Raw genomic sequence first — 25,177 nt, forward strand, 5'->3', positions numbered from 1 at the left:
TGGAAATAAATTTTATTTCTCATCCTGAACGTGATGTCACAAACACGTGTACGATTTTAAAAACAACCGAAACTTATTCATATACAGCTTTCAATAGCAGCATCTTCTCTTAGGTACTTAAAATAACGGTTTGTTGCCAGCATGCAACAGGACTCCGATGCCGCAAACGAAATGCATTCTTTTGCACACCAGGTCGTGTACAATCCTTCTTTCCGATAGCTATAGGCACAAAAATAAGATCACAAACGAAAATGTTAAGAAGTAGTATAATTAACACACGACGATAATCAGTATAACGTGGGCTGAAGGTTTGCAAAGCGTTATCAGAAAGAAATCTTATCGATCACTGTTGTATCAGTCGGGAAAAGAAGACTTGATATAATAGAAATAAATTTCATCATTCGCTCAGCATCACTACAGCAGCACGTCCTTTATTCTCACTGTATTTACATACCTGCTCATTTTACATTTTACATGCAACACATTTCCTTCGTTTCGCCATGATACAGGAAGCATGATCAGCGCCCAGAGATATCCAGGAAACCTATTGCGAAACCAAAACATAAAATAAAAAAATCATTAATCAAAATAGTTTTCCAAATAAGCATAATTTGCAGACTACATGCGACCATTGATTTGTCAGAAACATGTTGTCAATCATTAATTTCAGCCGGGGATAGAAGACATTATTTTTTGTTGCATTTCATCACAGTAGAGTGTGCTTTTTTTAAGTAGCATATCATAAATCTTAGTTTAATAATGGATATAATTTGTTTCATTTCGAAAACTCTATTACCTGTACTATATATTTGTAGATTTCTATCATTTATACCACATCACATTTTTATAAAGTTGTCTGGAATTACAAGATAACAATAGTAAGTTAATAAAAATACGGTTAAAGCGAGTATAACGTAGTATTTATGACTTTAGAATTATATATATCAGAAGATTGGATAAGTAAAATAATCAAACAAAGTCATAAACACGGACCAATTGAATGTTCATCATATAATTTTTAAATGTTAATGATATTTAAGTCTATTGCCTAATGAGACCAGATGGGAGGTAGGTATTGCATAGTAGGGTCGCGATCTGATCTTCCGTTCACGTGACTTTTAAACTAGTTCAGCGATCAGCAAAATGCGGCTGTTTGATTTAGATGGCTTTGTTATGGCAGTTCACTTAACAGTTCATATATTTCATAGAACTTTCACGCATTTTTTATCTAGGTTCAACAATTTGGCTCTTCACGTGAAACTCTACGAATATTATTGTAGAATTTGGCTCTTTCGGTCGTAAAGTTTGCCGACCGCTGAACTAGTCCATACACATTGAAGTAGACCAAAGGAATGCTCACTTGATTAAATATTTAAAACAAATCATTCAATCATAGTTAATCTATTCATTTGAAATGCGACATAAGTTTGACAAATTGACAATATTGAATTGACGCTCCGAAGTATATGAGAAAATTATCAGACGTTGCGGATAGGCACGAGTTCAGAATAAGGTAAAACTTTATATTCATTACATACGTAGTTGAAAACTTTCACTTAATCGCATCACCATTTCCACCTGGTTCATTATTTCATAGACATGCAGTTATTTCAAAAATACGAGTTTACTTTACCTTTCTTTTCTTGTTATTAACGTCCATAGCTTATTTTTGTATATAGCATCAGCAGCATTAAGATCCGGACGCTGATGGAATAAATTGACTTGGTTGTAATCTGTAAAGAAAGAGTGGAATGAATAGTGAGATCCTATTCTACAACATCTTATTAAAATTTTAAAAGATGATATGTATCAGAAATATGGATTGCTATAAAATCATACAATTTCATAAACACGGACCAAATATTTTCATCACAGAAGTATTGCGTAAGAAATAAAAGAAAGTAAGAATGAAATAAACGAATTATAACCATACCTATATCAAACAAGCGTTCCATTATCCACCACCAACAGATCTTCTCGAAAAAAAATCATCCTAAACCAAAGTTGAAACTCAGATAACCTGCCAGAATACAAGAAGAAACAAAATCGTTAATATACTCTTCGTTCAATATCAACACTCGTTTCGGAAGCTGATTTTTCGTTGTGGCATTCATCAGACTAAAAATAGTTTTTGGAATGAGTTTAAGCAGCCGATGAAATTGTTTCATGACGTTCAAACGGTAATTCTTTCATCATTGAGAGCACCAACATTCACTATCAAACGATTTTTTAAAACATTTCTTACCTTTCCAGTTGGTGGATCCACTGATTCCGGATGACTTGTGTGATCCTTCGGAAATCCTGCCATAAAACAAGAAGAAACAAAATCGTTAGTATACTCTTCGTCCAATATCAACACTCGTTTCGGAAGCTGATTTTTCGTTGTGGCATTCATCAGACTAAAAATAGTTTTTGTAATGAGTTTAAGCAGCCGATGAAATTGTTTCATGACGTTCAAACGGTAATTCTTTCATCATTGAGAGCACCAACATTCAATATCAAACGATTTTTTAAAATATTTCTTACCTTTCCAGTTGGTGGATCCACTGATTCCGGATGACTTGTGCAATCCTTCGGAAATCCTGCCATAAAACAAGAAGAAACAAAATCGTTAGTATACACTCTACGTCCATTATGAACACTCATTTTGGGGATAAGTTTTCGTTGTGGCATTCATCAGACTAAAAATAGTTTTTGGAATGAGTTTTAGCAGCCGATGAAATTGTTTCATGACGTTCAAACGGTAATTCTTTCATCATTGAGAGCACCAACATTCACTATCAAACGATTTTTTAAAACATTTCTTACATTTTCAGTTGGTGGATCCACTGTTTCCGGATGACTTGTGCAATCCTTCGGAAATCCTGCCATAAAACAAGAAGAAACAAAATCGTTAGTATACTCTACGTCCATTATGAACACTCATTTTAGGGGATAAGTTTTCGTTGTGGCATTCATCAGACTAAAAATAGTTTTTGGAATGAGTTTAAGCAGCCGATGAAATTGTTTCATGACGTTCAAACGGTAATTCTTTCATCATTGAGAGCACCAACATTCACTATCAAACGATTTTTTAAAACATTTCTTACCTTTTCCGTTGGTGGATCCACTGATTCCGGATGACTTGTGCAATCCTTCGGAAATCCTGCCATAAAACAAAAAGAAACAAAATCGTTAGTATACTCTACGTCCAATATCAACACTCGTTTCGGAAGCTGATTTTTCGTTGTGGAATTATTCAGACTAAAAATAGTTTTTGGAATGAGTTTAAGCAGCCGATGAAATTGTTTCATGACGTTCAAACGGTAATTCTTTCATCATTGAGAGCACCAACATTCACTATCAAACGATTTTTTAAAACATTTCTTACCTTTTCAGTTGGTGGATCCACTGATTCCGGTTGACTTGTGCAATCCTTCGGAAATCCTGCCATAAAACAAGAAGAAACAAAATCGTTAGTATACTCTTCGTCCAATATCAACACTCGTTTCGGAAGCTGATTTTTCGTTGTGGAATTAATCAGACTAAAAATAGTTTTTGGAATGAGTTTAAGCAGCCGATGAAATTGTTTCATGACGTTCAAACGGTAATTCTTTCATCATTGAGAGCACCAACATTCACTATCAAACGATTTTTTAAAACATTTCTTACCTTTTCAGTTGGTGGATCCACTGATTCCGGTTGACTTGTGCAATCCTTCGGAAATCCTGCCATAAAACAAGAAGAAACAAAATCGTTAGTATACTCTTCGTCCAATATCAACACTCGTTTCGGAAGCTGATTTTTCGTTGTGGAATTAATCAGACTAAAAATAGTTTTTGGAATGAGTTTAAGCAGCCGATGAAATTGTTTCATGACGTTCAAACGGTAATTCTTTCATCATTGAGAGCACCAACATTCACTATCAAACGATTTTTAAAACATTTCTTACCTTTTCAGTTGGTGGATCCACTGATTCCGGATGACTTTTGCAATCCTTCGGAAATCCTGCCATAAAACAAGAAGAAACAAAATCGTTAGTATACTCTACGTCCATTATGAACACTCATTTTGGGGGATAAGTTTTCGTTGTGGCATTCATCAGACTAAAAATAGTTTTTGGAATGAGTTTTAGCAGCCGATGAAATTGTTTCATGACGTTCAAACGGTAATTCTTTCATCATTGAGAGCACCAACATTCACTATCAAACGATTTTTTAAAACATTTCTTACATTTTCAGTTGGAGGATCCACTGTTTCCGGATGACTTGTGCAATCCTTCGGAAATCCTGCCATAAAACAAGAAGAAACAAAATCGTTAGTATACTCTACGTCCATTATGAACACTCATTTTAGGGGATAAGTTTTCGTTGTGGCGTTCATCAGACTAAAAATAGTTTTTGGAATGAGTTTTAGCAGCCGATGAAATTGTTTCATGACGTTCAAACGGTAATTCTTTCATCATTGAGAGCACCAACATTCACTATCAAACGATTTTTTAAAACATTTCTTACCTTTTCAGTTGGTGGATCCACTGATTCCGGATGACTTATGCAATCCTTCGGAAATCCTGCCATAAAACAAGAAGAAACAAAATCGTTAGTATACACTCTACGTCCATTATGAACACTCATTTTGGGGGATAAGTTTTCGTTGTGGCATTCATCAGACTAAAAATAGTTTTTGGAATGAGTTTTAGCAGCCGATGAAATTGTTTCATGACGTTCAAACGGTAATTCTTTCATCATTGAGAGCACCAACATTCACTATCAAACGATTTTTTAAAATATTTCTTACCTTTCCAGTTGGTGGATCCACTGTTTCCGGATGACTTGTGCAATCCTTCGGAAATCCTGCCATAAAACAAGAAGAAACAAAATCGTTAGTATACTCTAAGTCCATTATGAACACTCATTTTAGGGGATAAGTTTTCGTTGTGGCATTCATCAGACTAAAAATAGTTTTTGGAATAAGTTTTAGCAGCCGATGAAATTGTTTCATGACGTTCAAACGGTAATTCTTTCATCATTGAGAGCACCAACATTCACTATCAAACGATTTTTTAAAACATTTCTTACCTTTTCAGTTGGTGGATCCACTGATTCCGGATGACTTGTGCAATCCTTCGGAAATCCTGCCATAAAACAAGAAGAAACAAAATCGTTAGTATACTCTTCGTCCAATATCAACACTCGTTTCGGAAGCTGATTTTTCGTTGTGGAATTAATCAGACTAAAAATAGTTTTTGGAATGAGTTTAAGCAGCCGATGAAATTGTTTCATGACGTTCAAACGGTAATTCTTTCATCATTGAGAGCACCAACATTCACTATCAAACGATTTTTTAAAACATTTCTTACCTTTTCAGTTGGTGGATCCACTGATTCCGGTTGACTTGTGCAATCCTTCGGAAATCCTGCCATAAAACAAGAAGAAACAAAATCGTTAGTATACTCTTCGTCCAATATCAACACTCGTTTCGGAAGCTGATTTTTCGTTGTGGAATTAATCAGACTAAAAATAGTTTTTGGAATGAGTTTTAGCAGCCGATGAAATTGTTTCATGACGTTCAAACGGTAATTCTTTCATCATTGAGAGCACCAACATTCACTATCAAACGATTTTTTAAAATATTTCTTACCTTTCCAGTTGGTGGATCCACTGTTTCCGGATGACTTGTGCAATCCTTCGGAAATCCTGCCATAAAACAAGAAGAAACAAAATCGTTAGTATACTCTACGTCCATTATGAACACTCATTTTAGGGGATAAGTTTTCGTTGTGGCATTCATCAGACTAAAAATAGTTTTTGGAATAAGTTTTAGCAGCCGATGAAATTGTTTCATGACGTTCAAACGGTAATTCTTTCATCATTGAGAGCACCAACATTCACTATCAAACGATTTTTTAAAATATTTCTTACCTCTCCAGTTGGTGGATCCACTGTTTCCGGATGACTTGTGTGATCCTTCGGAAATCCTGCCATAAAACAAGAAGAAACAAAATCGTTAGTATACTCTACGTCCAATATCAACACTCGTTTCGGAAGCTGATTTTTCGTTGTGGAATTAATCAGACTAAAAATAGTTTTTGGAATGAGTTTAAGCAGCCGATGAAATTGTTTCATGACGTTCAAACGGTAATTCTTTCATCATTGAGAGCACCAACATTCACTATCAAACGATTTTTTATAACATTTCTTACCTTTTCAGTTGGTGGATCCACTGATTCCAGATGACTTGTGCAATCCTTCGGAAATCCTGCCATAAAACAAGAAGAAACAAAATCGTTAGTATACTCTACGTCCATTATGAACACTCATTTTGGGGGATAAGTTTTCGTTGTGGCATTCATCAGACTAAAAATAGTTTTTGGAATGAGTTTTAGCAGCCGATGAAATTGTTTCATGACGTTCAAACGGTAATTCTTTCATCATTGAGAGCACCAACATTCACTATCAAACGATTTTTTAAAATATTTCTTACCTTTCCAGTTGGTGGATCCACTGTTTCCGGATGACTTGTGTGATCCTTCGGAAATCCTGCCATAAAACAAGAAGAAACAAAATCGTTAGTATACTCTACGTCCATTATGAACACTCATTTTGGGGGATAAGTTTTCGTTGTGGCATTCATCAGACTAAAAATAGTTTTTGGAATGAGTTTAAGCAGCCGATGAAATTGTTTCATGACGTTCAAACGGTAATTCTTTCATCATTGAGAGCACCAACATTCACTATCAAACGATTTTTTATAACATTTCTTACCTTTTCAGTTGGTGGATCCACTGATTCCGGATGACTTGTGCAATCCTTCGGAAATCCTGCCATAAAACAAGAAGAAACAAAATCGTTAGTATACTCTTCGTCCAATATCAACACTCGTTTCGGAAGCTGATTTTTCGTTGTGGAATTAATCAGACTAAAAATAGTTTTTGGAATGAGTTTTAGCAGCCGATGAAATTGTTTCATGACGTTCAAACGGTAATTCTTTCATCATTGAGAGCACCAACATTCACTATCAAACGATTTTTTAAAACATTTCTTACCTTTTCAGTTGGTGGATCCACTGATTCCGGATGACTTGTGCAATCCTTCGGAAATCCTGCCATAAAACAAGAAGAAACAAAATCGTTAGTATACTCTACGTCCATTATGAACACTCATTTTGGGGGATAAGTTTTCGTTGTGGCATTCATCAGACTAAAAATAGTTTTTGGAATGAGTTTTAGCAGCCGATGAAATTGTTTCATGACGTTCAAACGGTAATTCTTTCATCATTGAGAGCACCAACATTCACTATCAAACGATTTTTTAAAACATTTCTTACCTTTTCAGTTGGTGGATCCACTGATTCCGGATGACTTGTGCAATCCTTCGGAAATCCTGCCATAAAACAAGAAGAAACAAAATCGTTAGTATACTCTTCGTCCAATATCAACACTCGTTTCGGAAGCTGATTTTTCGTTGTGGAATTAATCAGACTAAAAATAGTTTTTGGAATTAGTTTAAGCAGCCGATGAAATTGTTTCATGACGTTCAAACGGTAATTCTTTCATCATTGAGAGCACCAACATTCACTATCAAACGATTTTTTAAAACATTTCTTACCTTTTCAGTTGGTGGATCCACTGATTCCGGATGACTTGTGCAATCCTTCGGAAATCCTGCCATAAAACAAGAAGAAACAAAATCGTTAGTATACTCTACGTCCATTATGAACACTCATTTTGGGGGATAAGTTTTCGTTGTGGCATTCATCAGACTAAAAATAGTTTTTGGAATGAGTTTTAGCAGCCGATGAAATTGTTTCATGACGTTCAAACGGTAATTCTTTCATCATTGAGAGCACCAACATTCACTATCAAACGATTTTTTAAAACATTTCTTACCTTTTCAGTTGGTGGATCCACTGATTCCGGATGACTTGTGCAATCCTTCGGAAATCCTGCCATAAAACAAGAAGAAACAACATCGTTAGTATACTCTACGTCCATTATGAACTCTCATTTTTGGGGATAATTTTCGTTGTTGCATTCGTCAGACTAAAAGAAGTTTTTGTAATGAGTTTAAGCAGCCGATGAAATTGTTTCATGACGTTCAAACGGTAATTCTTTCATCATTGAGAGCACCAACATTCACTATCAAACGATTTTTTAAAATATTTCTTACCTTTCCAGTTGGTGGATCCACTGTTTCCGGATGACTTGTGTGATCCTTCGGAAATCCTGCCATAAAACAAGAAGAAACAAAATCGTTAGTATACTCTACGTCCATTATGAACACTCATTTTGGGGGATAAGTTTTCGTTGTGGCATTCATCAGACTAAAAATAGTTTTTGGAATGAGTTTTAGCAGCCGATGAAATTGTTTCATGACGTTCAAACGGTAATTCTTTCATCATAGAGAGCACCAACATTCACTATCAAACGATTTTTTAAAACATTTCTTACATTTTCAGTTGGTGGATCCACTGTTTCCGGATGACTTGTGCAATCCTTCGGAAATCCTGCCATAAAACAAGAAGAAACAAAATCGTTAGTATACTCTACGTCCATTATGAACACTCATTTTAGGGGATAAGTTTTCGTTGTGGCATTCATCAGACTAAAAATAGTTTTTGGAATGAGTTTAAGCAGCCGATGAAATTGTTTCATGACGTTCAAACGGTAATTCTTTCATCATTGAGAGCACCAACATTCACTATCAAACGATTTTTTAAAACATTTCTTACCTTTTCAGTTGGTGGATCCACTGATTCCGGATGACTTGTGTGATCCTTCGGAAATCCTGCCATAAAACAAGAAGAAACAAAATCGTTAGTATACTCTTCGTCCAATATCAACACTCGTTTCGGAAGCTGATTTTTCGTTGTGGAATTAATCAGACTAAAAATAGTTTTTGGAATGAGTTTAAGCAGCCGATGAAATTGTTTCATGACGTTCAAACGGTAATTCTTTCATCATTGAGAGCACCAACATTCACTATCAAACGATTTTTTAAAATATTTCTTACCTTTTCAGTTGGTGGATCCACTGATTCCGGATGACTTGTGCAATCCTTCGGAAATCCTGCCATAAAAGAAGAAGAAACAACATCGTTAGTATACTCTACGTCCATTATGAACACTCATTTTGGGGGATAATTTTTCGTTGTTGCATTCGTCAGACTAAAAGTAGTTTTTGTAATGAGTTTAAGCAGCCGAAGAAATTGTTTCATGACGTTCAAACGGTAATTCTTTCATCATTGAGAGCAACAACATAAGTAATATGTATAAGTTCACAAAACTTCACATGTATTTGAATAGCAAAATTTTGTAGCGTTTACCAAAAAGGCTACCAAGTTGAGGATTTTCGATTAAGAATGTTAGGATAGTTGTAATGTTCTAACGTTGTGAGTATGTGTATGTTATAGCTTTACAAATTAAGAAGTAATTTTTCTTCAAAATTGAATAAAATCCCAAAAGGTTTTACTACAAAATGCAGTATTTCAATACAAAGTACATTTGTAAAGCAATGTATACCTTTATAACTAAAATTGTTATTCGGTTGCCGCTTATTATAGTATTTACTTACTTTGAAATTACACGCAGAGGCGTTTAAAGATTCAAAAAGTTTCTGGAAATGAAGAAAAAAATAAAAAGTTCGCAAATATATTTTTTTGTTATTTGTTCAAAATTAGGAAAGCAAATTTTCTTAATTTGATCAGAAAAATAAGTTCTTGAATAATCATAGAATTTCATAAACACGGACCAAAATGTTTCATCATAGCATTAATATTACATATATTAATGAAAGAAATGTTTTACGATTCAAATTAGTTTGCTTTATGAAGAGTTTCAAAGATGCACGATGTCGCTGGGATATTTCGAAAGATCAGCTCATTTTTGTTAGAATTGTCTAGGAAAACACGATCTTTATCAAGCAACGATTGAAGTTTGTAATGAACGATACTTAACAATGTAGTATCTTTTCTTAAGCAGAAAAACGACAACATTTTTTCGTATTCATAAGGGACGAGCGAAGTCCGTAATACCTAATGAACAAAACAATGTTTATGTGTACCATTTTATACAATTATGTCACGCGTTATAAACAATGAAGTGCAATGTTTTATTTAGTATGGAAAAAATACAACCCGATTAATGAATCGTTTCTAATTGAATTCGTAAAACTTTCCAATATTGAAGTGAAATATAGATCAAGATTTGATTAAAATATACCTCTATTTACAGTGTCAACTGAATTGAAGAAAAAAGTTCATTTATTCGGTCTAGGTCCTAAAACAAACAAGAAGCAAAAACATACATTAACACATATCAATATTTATCACATGATTTCAAGCAAAAGAAGGATGTGCTTACCTCCTCTGAATGTTTTCTTTTTATTCGCTGTCTTTCCTTTCATGTTGATGTTATTTGGACCCTGCAAGAAATAATGGATGTATTTTAACATGTTTTTATAGTATCAATAACTCATTATTTACCTGCGCATTGTCCCTTGATCCAGTTCCAAGCAGTTTTAGCAGTTCGCTTAAGTATTCTTGTTCAAACTATCCGATGCGTCACATTGTTCATAGTAAAATGTAGGTGCAGAAGAATGGAAGTAAAAACAAAATTCGTTAGAATTTCACCGTTCTGATAGTAGATTTTAGCGAATTACGTTCCTTCAAAATGTTGAAATGCGCGCGCAAGTCAATTTTTAAAAGATTATGACTAATCTTGTTTATTTTATTTACCTAACAAATTGTTTGAAGAATGCTTTGAATGTGTGATTTTTTTTGTTCACCCTTCTTATTATAATAATTTTGATGTAATATAATGAACATTCATTGAGTGTTCAATACAGGCGCTGTTCATTTCGACCGAACTCGATCATCTTGCACAGTTGCATGTTTGATTCACAGATAATACGATTCGCAAATAGTTATACAAATAACAATCTCCATTGAAGTGAGGATCTATGGGCTATCAGTGTAGGGGCAATAGTGAAACCCACAATCCGTAACAGCACCTATGGAACCATATGCCTTTTAATAACTTTTCTTGCAGCAATTTTTTGGTTTTATGGTGCTTTATAATGCAACATATGATACGATACAAACAATTTGAATTTATCTCGAAAAAGTTTTCAACATTAATGGATGGTAGGGTACGATACGATGTGTTTCCAAGTCGTACAATGAACCTTAATTACTTAAAAAAATACTTCTATACTTTCGTAAACTTCCGTATTATTATAAAAATCTATTACAAAATAAATAATACTTCAGTTCAGTTCCTTAACAATCGTTTGAACATTTATTGAACATGTATTCCAATAAATCCAAATCGGATTGTATTGATGTTGAATATTTCATATACAGACAAGCAGAGCTGCATGGACGATTTCAAGGATTTGTATTTGCATAATAAATTTTGTTGAATACATATTTCTACATAAGAATCTTATACTTCTAAATGCTCGCAAATCAAACCCTTTAGTTTAAAATACTTATTTAATGGAATTTTACGGTCTACAGCCAAACGGACAAAATATACAAAAATATAATTTGAGAAATAGAAAAAAAAAAACACACACAACAAGCTGATACTAATTGCTAATGTTGCAAATTAGCATCCATCCGGTGAAGCTCAATGCAGCAATTTGCTAATCAATTAAATCAGCGGCGAGCTTTAGGGCAGCAATAATGAATCTAATTAATGAAAATGAAAGGTATGTTGTTACAGGATTTTCTAGGGTCTCCGAATTTTAGACACTTTCCTTGACTTTTTCCTCTGGGAAAACGAACTTTTACTTTGTGTTACGCATTTTTGCACATATTAAATAAGAATTTCCAATGTGAATATTCAAAAAGGGTACTACAGAGTTCAATTCTCGTCACACACAATTCATTTCCGGCAAGAAAAAGAAGCCAAGAAAGTGTCCCAAAATTATGAGAACCCCTGAAAACACCTGTAATGAACATTTAAAACCGATTCCACATTGAATTTGTATATATTGTAATAATTATATTATTGTCTGGGAAAAATTTTAATGACAAATGGAAACGCTCGCTTTGTATTATAATGTTATTGATTCGAATCGAATGGATATCAAAATAGTTGGAACACAAATAATAACTGTAAAACTATTGTAACATGCGTTGCTTAATTTCAACGTCAACACATACACATTGTGCTCAATCAATACGTGTCGGTTCTAAGGAGCAGTATGATCATGATCATACCATATTATGTATGCTATGTTCCCACTCTCTTTACAAAATGGAACTCCAAACTGCTATGTTTTGTAGTTACTCTCTACATGCATTTTAACAGTTTTCGACAATAAACCTATTACGATAACGGGAATATCCAACATAACATCATACAGATAGCAAAACATACATGTTTTATGCCTTGTGTTAATGTAACGTAAAATATTTTTATATTACAAAAATGTTTTATATGATGTTCATTTATTGTAATTTCTGAACATTTTGCGCAATCATGAGCATATTATAAATTAATGTAAGATCAACAGTGCATGGACACGCAAATCTTGAAACATTTATCGAATTGATTAATAGAATTCTTTTTTATGTAAAAATCATTCAAAAATGATCCTCCTGGTAAGTTCGGCCAAAATAATATCGAATAATATCATTTATGAATGTAAAATGATCCCCTTGGCAAGTTCGGCCAAAATAATATCGAAGAAAACATTTATGCATGTAAAATAGCTCGTATTGTTTAAATATTTTGTTTGTATGAATTGTGTCATACGAAATCCAATTTTTATTTGTCACTTGAACAAGTTAATTTCTAACATATTGGGGCTACATGGTGGTAGCATATGCGAAGTTGATGTCATATACACCTTACATACGACACAAGTGTTTCCTAATGAGCATATCAGAAGTTGCCACGAAACAATAGATATTTTTAATTCGAAGAAACTAGACGATCGGTAACACGTTGAAGTTTTCCTAAAAACTATCAATAATCCGATCAATGTTCAAATATTTTCCAAGCAAACTATAACAGTATACGTATTATTATTTACTGCTCTTTTTTCCAGTTTTCATTAAGCGTTTTAGCTGTTAAAATAAATAAAACGAAATTCTTATTCGATTAGCTTAAAATTAATAAAACATAGATGTGAAAATTGTGCATTAACTATATAATTTTTATATTACCTATATAAACATACGCGTTGGCACACACCAACCAGCGGCAACAAGATGAGAGAAGATATAGATATTATGCCGTATGTGACGCGGCATAAAATCGAGAATGCATCATCACTTAGCCACGACGATATATTGACGATATGTGGAAGCAGACGGTGTAGGCGTATCACGCACTTGCGGCAAACAAGTTCTTTTGAATCCAATAACCTCGTGTAGACGAAAGCGTTGTATGAACTCTATTTTGCTCCATCATTTGACGTTCTAAACTAGCAGCGATAATGATCTTTCATCGTTTCACAAAGTCAATAAAGAAACATTGTTAAGCACAGTCCCGCACGACGACTTCCAACTTCAGTAGCAGGCATGACGCTATTCTTGTAATAACGATTTTCAATCCTCCAGGATTGTCTTTGCATATTTTCGAGGCTGATCAAAAGCGGACTAACTTCCCCATCATAGACAAAAAGGTGTTTATGTATAATAACGTGTTTATAATAATAGCTCATATTACACACCAATGTTATGCTGCGTTGCACAGAGGACAGTTTGAAGAGTTTAAGCCAATAAAAAATACCACATTAAATAGTTGAAAAGATCACGTACGACGTACGACGCATGGTCGCGACTTGTTCAATGCCTAATCCTAATACTTGAAATGTCAACAAAATAGATTTACATTTATAGCATCGCAAAAGCAATTGGTAAATATATTTTTTTAAATGTACAAGTTGTCCCCGAGATACGCGATGCTGTAAATGCAGACTATAAATGCGGAGGAGCCTCGTATGTCGAAGTTCGTGGTTTCCAGCTGGAATATATCTAATATTCGTTTTAAATAAATTTGAACAACTGCCATTTATTTAGTATTTGACAATTGACATGTCAAACCAATTACAATTTTCAAATCAGTGCAAAATTTCTCAAATTTAGAAAACCCCGCATCTCACACCCTCACACGGTACCCAATATACAAAGGTACCGCGTATCTCTGGGACTACCTGTAATTTAAACTTAAATGCATTTAGAGACGAATCTACGTGCAGGTTTTTGAAAGGGTAAAATCATTACATGATTAGTTTTGTATATAATTTGTGAAAAATTTAATCAAAATCACGAATGATTTCATGCAGAGACTCTACTAACATTCAATTATGGAAACAAATGTCAAACAACATAAATTGAATCCTAATGATGTGATTTTAATAATGACATGAATAATCAGATAAGAACATAAGAACGTTAATACACACCATCTACAAAATTAAAACAACAAAAAGTGTAGTAAGGCTAATCGTTAATTGACAAATCTCAACAAGCGACAATTTGTCATTTGTTTTGTTTTTAGTTAGTAGTAAGTAAGCGGTTTGATTTGAAATTAAATTTAAAAACTACCCAATTCAGTACAATTAAGAATCAGGTAATTCACAACATGAATACTAAATGAATAAATGGACAACCACATTTAAAATACCAAAGAGGATCCCCTTTGAATAATAACACAACAATACACAGAATTGTTCTTATACATTTGCTATTCTCTTATATTCGTATTCCAATGATGTATGTTTGTAATATATTATTAGTTTTGCTTTGCAACCTGATCTTAAGGTTGATTAAAAAAAAACACATTATTCATCTGATCAATTTTAATCAATGTTAACGCCAGTTATGTCACAAACTCTTCAGGCGGGTGATGACTGATGACTATATATGATTGGAAGGGGACAGACACACTAAATGAAACATATAGAATTATAGGGTTGTTAAATGTTTAAGTAAGCACAAAAAATCATTCTCAGTTCTAGCTCAACGTGTAGCCAGTATGTTCGTAGCAAAATGATCATTGGTGATCGTATGATATCGTTAACACTATAAACTTTGCTTTTAATTATAGGCCTGTTTAAAACGTCTTAAATTTTGCAAGTTAGGGTGCCATAGACGGTACGACGATTCTTTCAGACACGACACTTCGACCCGTTTGACGTTTTGCTCTTAATTAAGAACCCAAACGTTTGGGTCAAAATGTCGTCAAGGCTAATCTTACTCGGAGCCGCATGTTCATCTAATTGGATATTTAAACGAAGAAATTTGTCACAAAAAAGAGAAATAAATATTTAAGCATCAGTTAGTTGTTCGATCTTCTCATCCACTCTAAAAATATGTAGAAATACCTCCTAAAGTAGAAATATAGATGTAGAAAAACGATCCCGCACAGCGTTAGTATTAAGAATTGATCTAGACATAATATACTAGTATACACCACATACACAGAGAAGTGAATCTTTTTCTCCGGGTTTACATTTTGATGAAGCAAATACTGCAATTTTAACATAATGTTCATTATTTTCATCATTTGTTTTTTTTTTTCAAAAGTTGTTTCCAAGTTGTTTAAATAGTACAGTAGTTAATTTACTTTCTTTTATTTGTTACACTGAGTTAGTGTATTCTATAGGATCAATTTAAAAATGGTCATACATACATACATTATTCCTTAGCGATTGATAAAAGTTTATACTACCCTCGATGGGGATATTATCTTACTTGGCTAATTTGTTTTGTTTATATCGAACAATTGTTTGTCCAGGATACTAAATTATTTGTGGTTCTTTTCCGTCGGTAGTAGTACATGCCTATCTGCCTAGAAAAGTGGCGACATTCATTATTCATCGGGAAAAGAAGACAACCCATTTTTCCATCCCAAAGAGATCAAGATCAAGTGTTTATGGTTATAGAAATAAATGATGGTTTCAAAGAGGACTTGTAGTTTTTTACTAAAATCAAACTGATATTGACACATATATTTGGTGAAAAATATCTGAAGGAAAAATGGTAAACCTGTAATCACAAACGCTATCCACACGTCACCATCCTGACGATAGTGAGAGATTTAAAAAACTCGCAATGATGGATAAAGTCAAGTCAATGGGAATAGTTGAACATAAAAGTGTCAAAATTTGCTCTCTGTTTCCATATTGAAAGTCAAATCATTTCACGAAGGAAAATAATTGTTGAATACGATAGGAGTCGTAAACAAGTTTCTGAAGTCCCTCGCACAGGTAGTTAAGAGCTTGCACGTTTTGATGGAGTAAGATCGTATTGATCTTTTCTCAAGAGACATATAACAGAGAATATCAGCGATGATTTTTACACCACGCTATGAATCAATTTTTTCACTGAAATGTGTCTTTAAAAGCGTCGGCGCTTGTTTTGAAAATCATCATTGTTGTTACGACGATCTGGTGTATTGTTCATCCAATTGTTACGATTGCCTCCGAAATTGTTTCCACGCTGCTGTTGTTGTTGCTGTTGATGCATTTGCTGCTGTTGCTGCTGTTGCTGCTGCGGTTGCGGTCCATCATCAAACCGAGTTGGTCGGTTTTGACCGTGATCGTAATCTCGGACGGTCGGTTCCTATATTGGCAGGATCATAATAATTTATTTATTTCAACAAAATTAAGAGCATATTAAATAGGGGTGTGGGTTGGTTGCTTTATAAAAATAACGAACGATTAAGAACAAGACAGACGACCCAAACGATGAACGCACCGAACTTTCCAAAATCGTGTGGTACCGGAGACGAAGACCATACAACATTCTGTATGCCTTCCCATACATGATTGGTATGGTAAATTGTTGAAATATTGAATAGATGTCGTTCATAAGACACGCCATTCTTCCGTGCGAAAAGACCCATAGAGCGATGGACGGTACGAAAATATTGATTGATCTAGATGCGGAGTTTACGAGTATGCTGGCTAAATGGCGACATTTTCTCATAAATCATGATGTTGTTTAGCTGAGCGGGTATACAAGTATAGGCAATATTAGAATACAGCGATATTTTAGTGGTTCTGATGTGTGTTTGTTCACATCAGGGATGTAGGAAATAAATAGTTAAGTTCGATAGGTTCATATAAAAAGAAGTGACCGACAGAATGCATCCTTTTCTATACGCTTATGAAGGAGGATTGAATAAGCGGTCGATAAGACGTGGGACACTTTACTATCCTGGTAAGTGTGACGATAGTCAACGATAAAATCACCATCAAAATCAAAAGGTATAAGATACATAATATTGTGAAATAATATAAATTGATTTGATAGCAACTGAAACAATTGTGTTCAAACAGACCAACAGTTGTTGAAACGACTTTCATACAACATATAAACATAAAAAACTGTTACTTTCAACTTAGCTCCGTAGCACTTAATTTAAGGCTAACAAGTACATGACAAGTACACAAAGAACTGACGTTAATGCCAATTATTTTATGTTAAGCGTTAATTTTTTTACGTTTCTGATGAACACAAGATTGGTGAATATTATAAAGCGAAGGGCTTCTTTATGTTAAAAATAATCAATTGTAACTGAAGGCGATTTTCACAATTGCTCGGGTTTTAATGGCAAACGTTATATATCTTAATTCTGATAAGCATACTTCTTTTTCCACATTTCATTACATCAATGCTATTTAAGGACTATGAACGGGATCCATAGATTTAGGGTTAAACAAAACAAAAACAAAAATAGAATAATGATTGCAATTTGCTGCAATATATTCAATAAAACCAGAATAATATATTTTCATTAAACGTTTCATGGGTTTGCAACATGCAACAAATACAAATAGCGTCTGGATAGACTTAATCCATTTATAAAATGGGAAGGAAGAATATGTAGTTTCGTATGTATGATTTTTTATCTGCAAAAATATATTGCATAAATTCGTAAATCCGCTTCTGTAACGATCAAGCAATATTTCCGTGCCGAAAACCTGATTTGTCCAGTAAAAGTATAGCAGAAGTAACAATTTGTATTGTTCGATGATAGTCACAATATAGTTATGTTTGCAACGACGAGTACGGTGATGGTCATTGATGGTGATAATTCGAGTATAAATATAAATTGGTAGGACCTTTTTTGGAGGTCCAGAATGGATATTTCTTCTTCTTCTTCTTGGGCCTAACAACCGTTGGCGGTCAAGGCCTGCCAGTACCACTAGTGGGCTTGAGTACTTGTGACTTATTTATTTTCCCCATAGCAGGATAGTCAATCCTACGTATGGGAGACAACACTGTTCATGATAAGGTACTTGAACCCAAGACGAACATAATATTTTTAAGTCGTTCTAGATGGACAACTGCACCACGTTGTTGCCGGCCCATTCCCAGAGTGGACTAATTTTTGTTTATTTTTCGCAAAAAATATTGTGTAATAATAGTAATTGGAGCTTAACACTCAATTTTGTTTAATTCCAATGTTTTGTCATTCAATTTCAATTTGTATCATATAAGTGTAATAATATTCTTCTTTGCTAAAATAATATTATCTGTTCTTTGATAGAGTAGAATGTAGTCTTCTCTGTTTCAAAAAGGCATTTTTCATAGTTTCAATAACCTCAGTCGCATTCTTTGGTTAGGTATAACGAAACAAAATATCGCAAACCTAAGATTAAAAACCTCCGTGAAGTGTCTTTCACTGTCAGGAATCTGGTGTCTTGACAATCGTTAGTTCGTTATCCTTCTAGCCCTTGTATTATAAATAAACAATATGAACCATAGTTTGCCTTGTACCGGTAAACGAGGTTTGTTTATTTTGCACCACCTTGTCACCTTGTGACGTCCTCATGAGGGATCACACGGCGCAAGTGAGGGGTGGTAGATGATGTTTCTCCCCGCACTGCTTGTATTTGCTTCGGCGTTTTGGAATTATTCATTAGCGTAAAATATATGATGATTTAATAGTATAGTAAATTCTTATCTGTTTGTGTGGTTTTGTGTATCATACAATTTGAAAAGCATCGCAATACGAGTGAATCGAGCATGTGGAACACCAGCTCATGTAAAAACGCATAAAAACAACACTTTTCTCTATTGAACGTTTGGTTTCGCTCACCCAACCTAAGACAGGCACCGAGGCAAGGCATGTGTGAAGAACAATAAATTACATGCACAAAAAACATATTGAAGTGAAGGAGGCGCTGAACATTAACATTAACGTACAAGTAAGCGAGCCGGGCCCTGAATCGGTTATTGTGGCCTCACAGGGAATTTACTCAAACACGTTGGGCGGTCAACGTGTTAAGTTAAGCTACATGTGATAAGATAATATAAATAATTAAAAGGCGTCAGTTGAATTTAATGAGCGAACGAATAAATAATGTAAAGAATAAATTAAAGCATATTTCACAAAAAATGCAGTTTCATGCTGAACCAACGGGGTTGGTCGATTATCACACGGCTATCGAACATAAGCCAGAAACTATTTCTCTATATAGGCACTTATTTTACTCTCACAACCGGAATTGATGTAGCGGAATTGATAAATCCACGATGTGGATTTGACATATGTTATAAAAATATCATTTGCAAGATTTACACGAATCCAGTAGAAATTAATACAAAAAATCTACCTATAACTACGATCACGACGCAGATTAACAATAGTCAGCGATTAATAGTTGTTGGGAAGCGACCGCAATTAAGGCTGGGATAACGGATTGATGATAGATAGACGAAGGCGCGAGACCGTAAGCGGTTTTGGACACTCCTGAGGCAGGCAGACCAAGACCGCAAAGCGATTTTAGAGCGATAAGTCAATAGATCAATAGTATGTGATACCAAAAGAGCTTCAACGACGATTGGACGGACATTTAAAAAGAAGCAACTATTTAAAAACTATAATGCATAATTCATAAACACACATACACATCTAGAGTACTCCATTAGAGGGTAAATGCGCAGCTAAATTCTTTTTTTTTTTTTTTTTTTTTTTTTTTTTAAATCGACTTTTTTCTTTATTACGCAATTATGCTAAAAATATATTGTTTTAAGGCGCAACAACCGAACTTGTCGAAGCATTCTTCTTAATTGTACATTGTTACATAAGAATGGAACAATCCATGGAACAATAGTACGGAAGGTTAGATTTTTTCATTAGAATCCCATGATGGGAATGCGTTTTTAAATCCTAATGGATTTAACTTCAGTCGTTTGACCGATTACATCGAATAAAACGTAACGTAACGTCCTACGCGAACATGCCAGCCAATTCAGGCTTTCGAGACTAATTTAGTACCACGCAGCCGGATAGACAGTACTTGCTACGGCGGACGGACCATTCTAGTCTTGAGCCCACGACGGGCCTTTATTGAAGTCGTGTGGTTGACGACTGTGCCACGGGACTGTCGCCGAAATCATCAACCATCTATTTCCAGGATTAATGTATTAAGATTTACCGATACTTAGTGCATTACTAAATATACATTACTTTTATTTAAAGCCTATCACACGAACAACGAAATCCATTACGAGAACCATAGCAGTACCAGGGAAGAGATATTGAAATAACTGTTCGTCAATATGATTTAAAACTGACGACTATTATAATATTGTACAATTAGAGTATTATGAACCTCATAATACCAAATCTTTTTGATTATTTATAAAACGGTTTCCTTAGCGCTTCTTGTATGATTATATGCAATTATATGCATTAAAAAGAAAGCGGAATAGAGAACAAATTTTCAAAATGGTAATCTTTGAACTAATATGAACCAGTCGATGTGTTGAAAATACGTGCAAAAATGTAACATCATCTTGGATGAATGAGAAATTCAGTTTATATCAATTTTGAATATATTTATGTCAATGCCATAATATTCATATGTTGTGTGCCATGACAAAAAAAAAAAATACTCTTACAATCGCCCCATAACCCTAACATATCAGTCAATAATATGATAGAAGCATTAACATACTTTTTGATAACTAACCGGCTAGAGCTAAGTATTTGCGAACGTAAAGACCCTCAACACCAGCCAGAGAAGTTATTTTTAGGATTATTTGAGAAAAATCGCAACAATCTTAAACCTTCATACTTTTCATAAAAGTTTCACTCATTTTATCATTATTAGTTTTGCTCAACAAGTGCTAGCATTGTTATATAATTTGGCTCTTTCGGTAGAAAAGTTTGCCGACCCCTTGTGTAGGGCGGGCAATAGATATAACAAATAAGAGGAATTAATTGTAGACCATTTGTTTGTTTCTAATCAATCCAAAATGAAATACGACAAAACGACAGAAAGAAATAATTCTAATCGAGTAATGGAGCAATATATGGTAAAAACGACAAAAAACGGTTGTTTATCCATTCTCCAATCGTATTTATTCCAAACAGGTGACAAACTCCCAAGTCAATTTGCAACCGCAATTTGCACCAGATGTTATTGATGTGTGCGTAAACGCACACCAAGTGTGCCAAATACCGATTATTGCGGTAGCGTAGTAACACTCGTTCATTCTCAAGCATCGATGCATCCGCGCGGAATCGCTTTAGTGTAATAACACAGGTGAAGGACCTGCGCTGAGGGGAAATTTTGGCATCTTTCACCCGAGCATTTGTACCACGAAAACGACCCCAAGTCGACGGTCGACGGGTTGAGATTCGAACCTCATACAGCTTCTATCGAAGCAGTCACGTTTGAATCTCCGTAAGACTAACAGGGATTAACACAAGATTATTGAATAATTGTTTCAATGTTGGAAGTAAGCCAAGAAAGCAGTAAAATGAAGAACATTTCCCAGGAACCGTTCAGAGTGATTCATAAAAAAAAAACGTATAATTAGTTTTGGTGATTTAACCGACGTCTCATAATTGGTTTCCATAAGTTCTCATAGAAAAATTCAATGCACAATTACAGCTCTGCCACATCGACTGCGAGAAGAACTTACACTAACGTCTTTAAATATGTTATTGATTAATGCTGTACAGCACACATGACGATTTTACTAGGTCAGCGTTATACGCTATTGTAATTATAGTGCGTTTCGAAATTCAAGAGAAAAAGATACAAAATCTTCATCATCTAGTAGAACAAATTTCCAAACACGACAAGAAACATAACTTCAATGATGACTCCAACATACACACGCGCTTACGAACTAAATGATGGTTAGTCAATTACAATTGACAAATTTACGACTTAAAAAATTCGTCCAGCCTAACCGAATGGGGTATCATGGAAAAAACCATAACAACATTAGCGAAGATGACGTGGAGGACGACTCGGACATTATGACCAGAACGAGTTAATGATAAACCAGCTGAGTTTTGTAGGAAAGTTCCTACAATATATAGATTCGTGCCATATGTTTTCACAACTCTGCATGGAGTTTAATTGCTGTCTAACAAATCACCATCACCATCATTCATGACCAACCGATAGTCGTTGCAAACATAAACAAGAAATACCGAAACCATCGATAATAGAGTAGCGGAAGATTTGGTTATCCATCCTGTGTAAACAGTATCGATGATTCGTAAGCATACGATTTCAAAAGCCTTCATCAAATAAACACCAAAAATGTTTCTCGCCTATAAGTGTGTGCTACAAAAGCATTTGCTTCCGTTAGCGGACCATTTAGGAAGATGATAACGGCGCTCCACTAACTTGTGAATCAATTGATCCGAAGTAGAAAGTGAAACGGCATAGTGAAAACAGAAAAAAAAAGTTCACTAGATCAAGAACAAAAACAGACCGACTTACCATGTTGCCGAAGTTACCATTGCCGCCACCGCCGCCGCCGCCGCCACCACCACCGACAACTTGATTCATCATATCAAAGTTACGGCGGTTATCGATGCCACTGCCGCCACCACCATCGCCACCACTACCCATACCACCCATATCGTTCATTTGTTGCTGGGGATCGATGATGTTCATCTGTCGATTCTGTGCAAATAAAAAAGAGTTAACTCTCCATGCTTTAAAGCGATAGAACACACTCTTTTTCGCTTCATATTACCTGCATGAACATGTTGTTTTCTTTTTGTCTGCGATGCAATTCTTCATCCGATCGTTTGATTCTGGTAGTCATTTCCTCGAGTTCCGTTTTAATCTGGATGTCATTGCGTTGACGGGCCTCCTGCACTTGGCGCTCCTTCATTTCCCACTCAGCCTTCTGACGATCGCGGTCCATTTCGCGTTGGCGCAGTTCTGGAAAATGAACGGAAAGGAGTTACTAGTGCCGCGTAAACTCCCCCCCACGGACCCTCTCTCCTGTATTTGACGGCATATAAGATTATACTTACGCTCTCGCAGCAACTCTGTTTCCTGCTCATATCGAGCGTATTCCATCTGTGCTTCGAGCTTTTCCTCCTCCATGATCATCTCGCGCTTCAACGATTCGGCCTTCTGCTTGAACAGTTCGTGCATGTGCTTCCAGCGTTGGCCATACTCGAACTCGAACGAACCGTGCTCGGCAAAGCGCGGCCCTTGCTGCCGTGCCTTCAAGAAGTCGTTTTGCTTCTTGTTGAGCGACTTTTCCGGCAGCCCATCGTTGTCATCCTGGTACGTGTAGGGCTCCACGATAACTGGCCGCAGTGACGCGGTCAGGAAATAGCATTTCTCCGTACAGTATCGTATAGCAGCCATCGCGCCGGGCTTGTTCTTAAACTCCACAATGCCCTCGCCGGTCGGTTTACCACGCTCATCCACCTGCACGACGGCTCGCTCGAGTGGTCCGAACACTTCGAATGCTTTGTACAGCAGCTCGTTCGTGACGTACGGTGTCAGATTTTTGACGCGGATCGCTGTTGCATTCGGGGCAAATCGTACGCGTAGCACACGGTTCTTGCGCGTGGTACCGTCGAGGCCTCGCTTTGCCGCCTCAGCATTCGAGAGATAATCTACGCGCACAAAGGCGTAATTTTTCTCCTTGTTCATGAACACTTCGCTGATCTCGCCGTACACTTTGAACATATCAACCAGCTCTTCCTCCGTTACATCGTTGGTCAGGTTGCCGACGTACAGCCGATTGCGGCCAGAAAATTTCACATCCTGTGCCTCGATCGGTGGAATTTCGAACAGCGGTCCGGCCAGCTGGCGAAGCTTCTCGTTGATAAAATAAGCTTCACCGCCACGCCGACGGTCGCCGAAACTGTTATCCATCTGAATAAATAAAACCATAAAACCAACACGTTATTTCCACCCATCACACGCGCGTTTGCTTGCAACAATGCTCATGAGACATCGACGCTTTGCAGTTATACGCTAACCATGAACATTACATTATTAAAAAGGAAAAAAATTCGACAGTTTTACAACAACCGCCACAAATGTAAAGGATTTGGTTGTAACAATAATTGCCTTGCATTATGTGGTAATTACTCTTTGGATACCGCCGTAAAAACGGCCATTTTGCTAGACTACGCCATATGCGCGTGTTCTAGCTCTACCCGGACGCCATCTTGAAATGCAAAATGCTAACGCGTACATTACTCACATCATTTCCTCCGCGGTTGTTGCCGCGATGCATGCCACCCCGGTTCTGGTGCTGATTGGGACCGAAATCCTCTCCTCCCATTTGTTGAGGGTTTCCTCCGTTGTTGCCGGGACGATTGTTTCCGGGACCACCGTTATTGTTGGGATTGCCACCGCCACCACCAGCATTACCACCCGGACCGCGATTGCGATTCGGCATGCTCTGGCGATTCTTGCTATTGTTGCGATTATTTCTGTTCATATTCTTGTTTCCCGGTCCACCCGGTCCACCCGGGCCGCCTGGTCCGCCGGGTCCACCCGGTCCACCAGGTCCACCAGGTCCGCCCGGGCCGCCTGGGCCGTGCTGATCGGGCCCAGCTTGATTATTGCCTTGCATAGGGCCGGGACCCCCACCACCACCATGCGGTTGCTGCTGTGGACGCTGCGGCAACGGGGACCCATTAATTTCTTGCTTCACAGCAACATCCATTTTCGCTTGTTTCTTTTACGTTCGGGAAGCTTTTAAACACCGATACACAATCCAAAATTATGTAATTTTCAATTACACTGCCAGCCACTCACTTGCTCACACCAATCGATCAGCGACGGCACGATGAGCGAACAACTTGCTTCCGTTTCCCACGAGCAACAAAGAAAAAGTGAGCATCAAGAAAGCTGCTTCCGTCGAACCAACCTGTCAAGCCCGTGCGCACAGTGAATCACGACCCACGACAAAACGGACTGCCCATGATGACATGCTGCAGT

At 36.1% G+C, this 25,177-nt stretch overlaps 1 protein-coding gene, 1 long non-coding RNA gene and 3 other non-coding genes across 33 annotated transcripts; 1 reads left to right on the forward strand and 4 right to left on the reverse strand.

The window, feature by feature from the left end:
- On the reverse strand, positions 1 to 25,080 carry LOC121602457 (hrp65 protein-like). Of its 21 annotated transcripts, none has more exons than XR_006006389.1 (14): positions 8,991 to 9,029; positions 6,182 to 6,237; positions 5,339 to 5,394; positions 4,494 to 4,549; positions 4,213 to 4,268; positions 3,932 to 3,987; positions 3,652 to 3,707; positions 3,371 to 3,426; positions 2,246 to 2,301; positions 1,934 to 2,020; positions 1,634 to 1,733; positions 797 to 856; positions 455 to 544; positions 1 to 219 (listed from the first exon to the last, which is right to left on the reverse strand). XR_006006389.1 is itself a non-coding variant. In XM_041931226.1 (14 exons), the coding sequence occupies exons 1-7, from the start codon at positions 24,900 to 24,902 to the stop codon at positions 10,235 to 10,237; spliced, it is 1,851 nt and encodes a 616-aa protein (XP_041787160.1). In that variant the 5' UTR covers positions 24,903 to 25,077; the 3' UTR covers positions 3,365 to 3,426; positions 3,652 to 3,707; positions 4,213 to 4,268; positions 4,494 to 4,549; positions 5,339 to 5,394; positions 6,182 to 6,237; positions 9,551 to 9,592; positions 10,198 to 10,234. The 21 variants fall into 21 exon arrangements, 10 of the variants coding, with proteins under 10 accessions (XP_041787160.1, XP_041787165.1, XP_041787163.1 ...); XR_006006390.1 differs by lacking the exon at positions 8,991 to 9,029 and adding an exon at positions 8,148 to 8,178; XR_006006391.1 differs by lacking the exon at positions 8,991 to 9,029 and adding an exon at positions 7,868 to 7,879.
- On the reverse strand, positions 940 to 1,014 carry LOC121602463. The gene has a single exon (XR_006006411.1). It is a non-coding gene; the product is annotated as a small nucleolar RNA U18 (small nucleolar RNA).
- On the reverse strand, positions 1,805 to 1,876 carry LOC121602462. The gene has a single exon (XR_006006410.1). It is a non-coding gene; the product is annotated as a small nucleolar RNA U18 (small nucleolar RNA).
- Positions 2,075 to 8,067, forward strand: LOC121602460. Of its 9 annotated transcripts, none has more exons than XR_006006402.1 (11): positions 2,075 to 2,180; positions 3,379 to 3,586; positions 3,660 to 3,867; positions 3,940 to 4,147; positions 4,221 to 4,296; positions 4,390 to 4,428; positions 4,502 to 4,711; positions 5,347 to 5,554; positions 5,975 to 6,116; positions 6,190 to 6,397; positions 6,471 to 6,490. It is a non-coding gene; the product is annotated as an uncharacterized LOC121602460 (long non-coding RNA). The 9 variants fall into 9 exon arrangements; XR_006006408.1 differs by lacking the exon at positions 5,975 to 6,116 and having other exon boundaries at positions 3,940 to 4,015; positions 4,096 to 4,147; XR_006006406.1 differs by lacking the exons at positions 5,975 to 6,116; positions 6,471 to 6,490 and adding an exon at positions 8,031 to 8,067 and having other exon boundaries at positions 6,190 to 6,265.
- On the reverse strand, positions 9,676 to 9,748 carry LOC121602461. Its single transcript, XR_006006409.1, has one exon. It is a non-coding gene; the product is annotated as a small nucleolar RNA SNORD18 (small nucleolar RNA).
- Positions 25,081 to 25,177: the final 97 nt, after the last annotated feature.

Source organism: Anopheles merus, unplaced genomic scaffold (genome assembly GCF_017562075.2).
Source record: "Anopheles merus strain MAF unplaced genomic scaffold, AmerM5.1 LNR4000460, whole genome shotgun sequence".
Classification (NCBI taxonomy): Eukaryota; Metazoa; Arthropoda; class Insecta; order Diptera; family Culicidae; genus Anopheles; species Anopheles merus.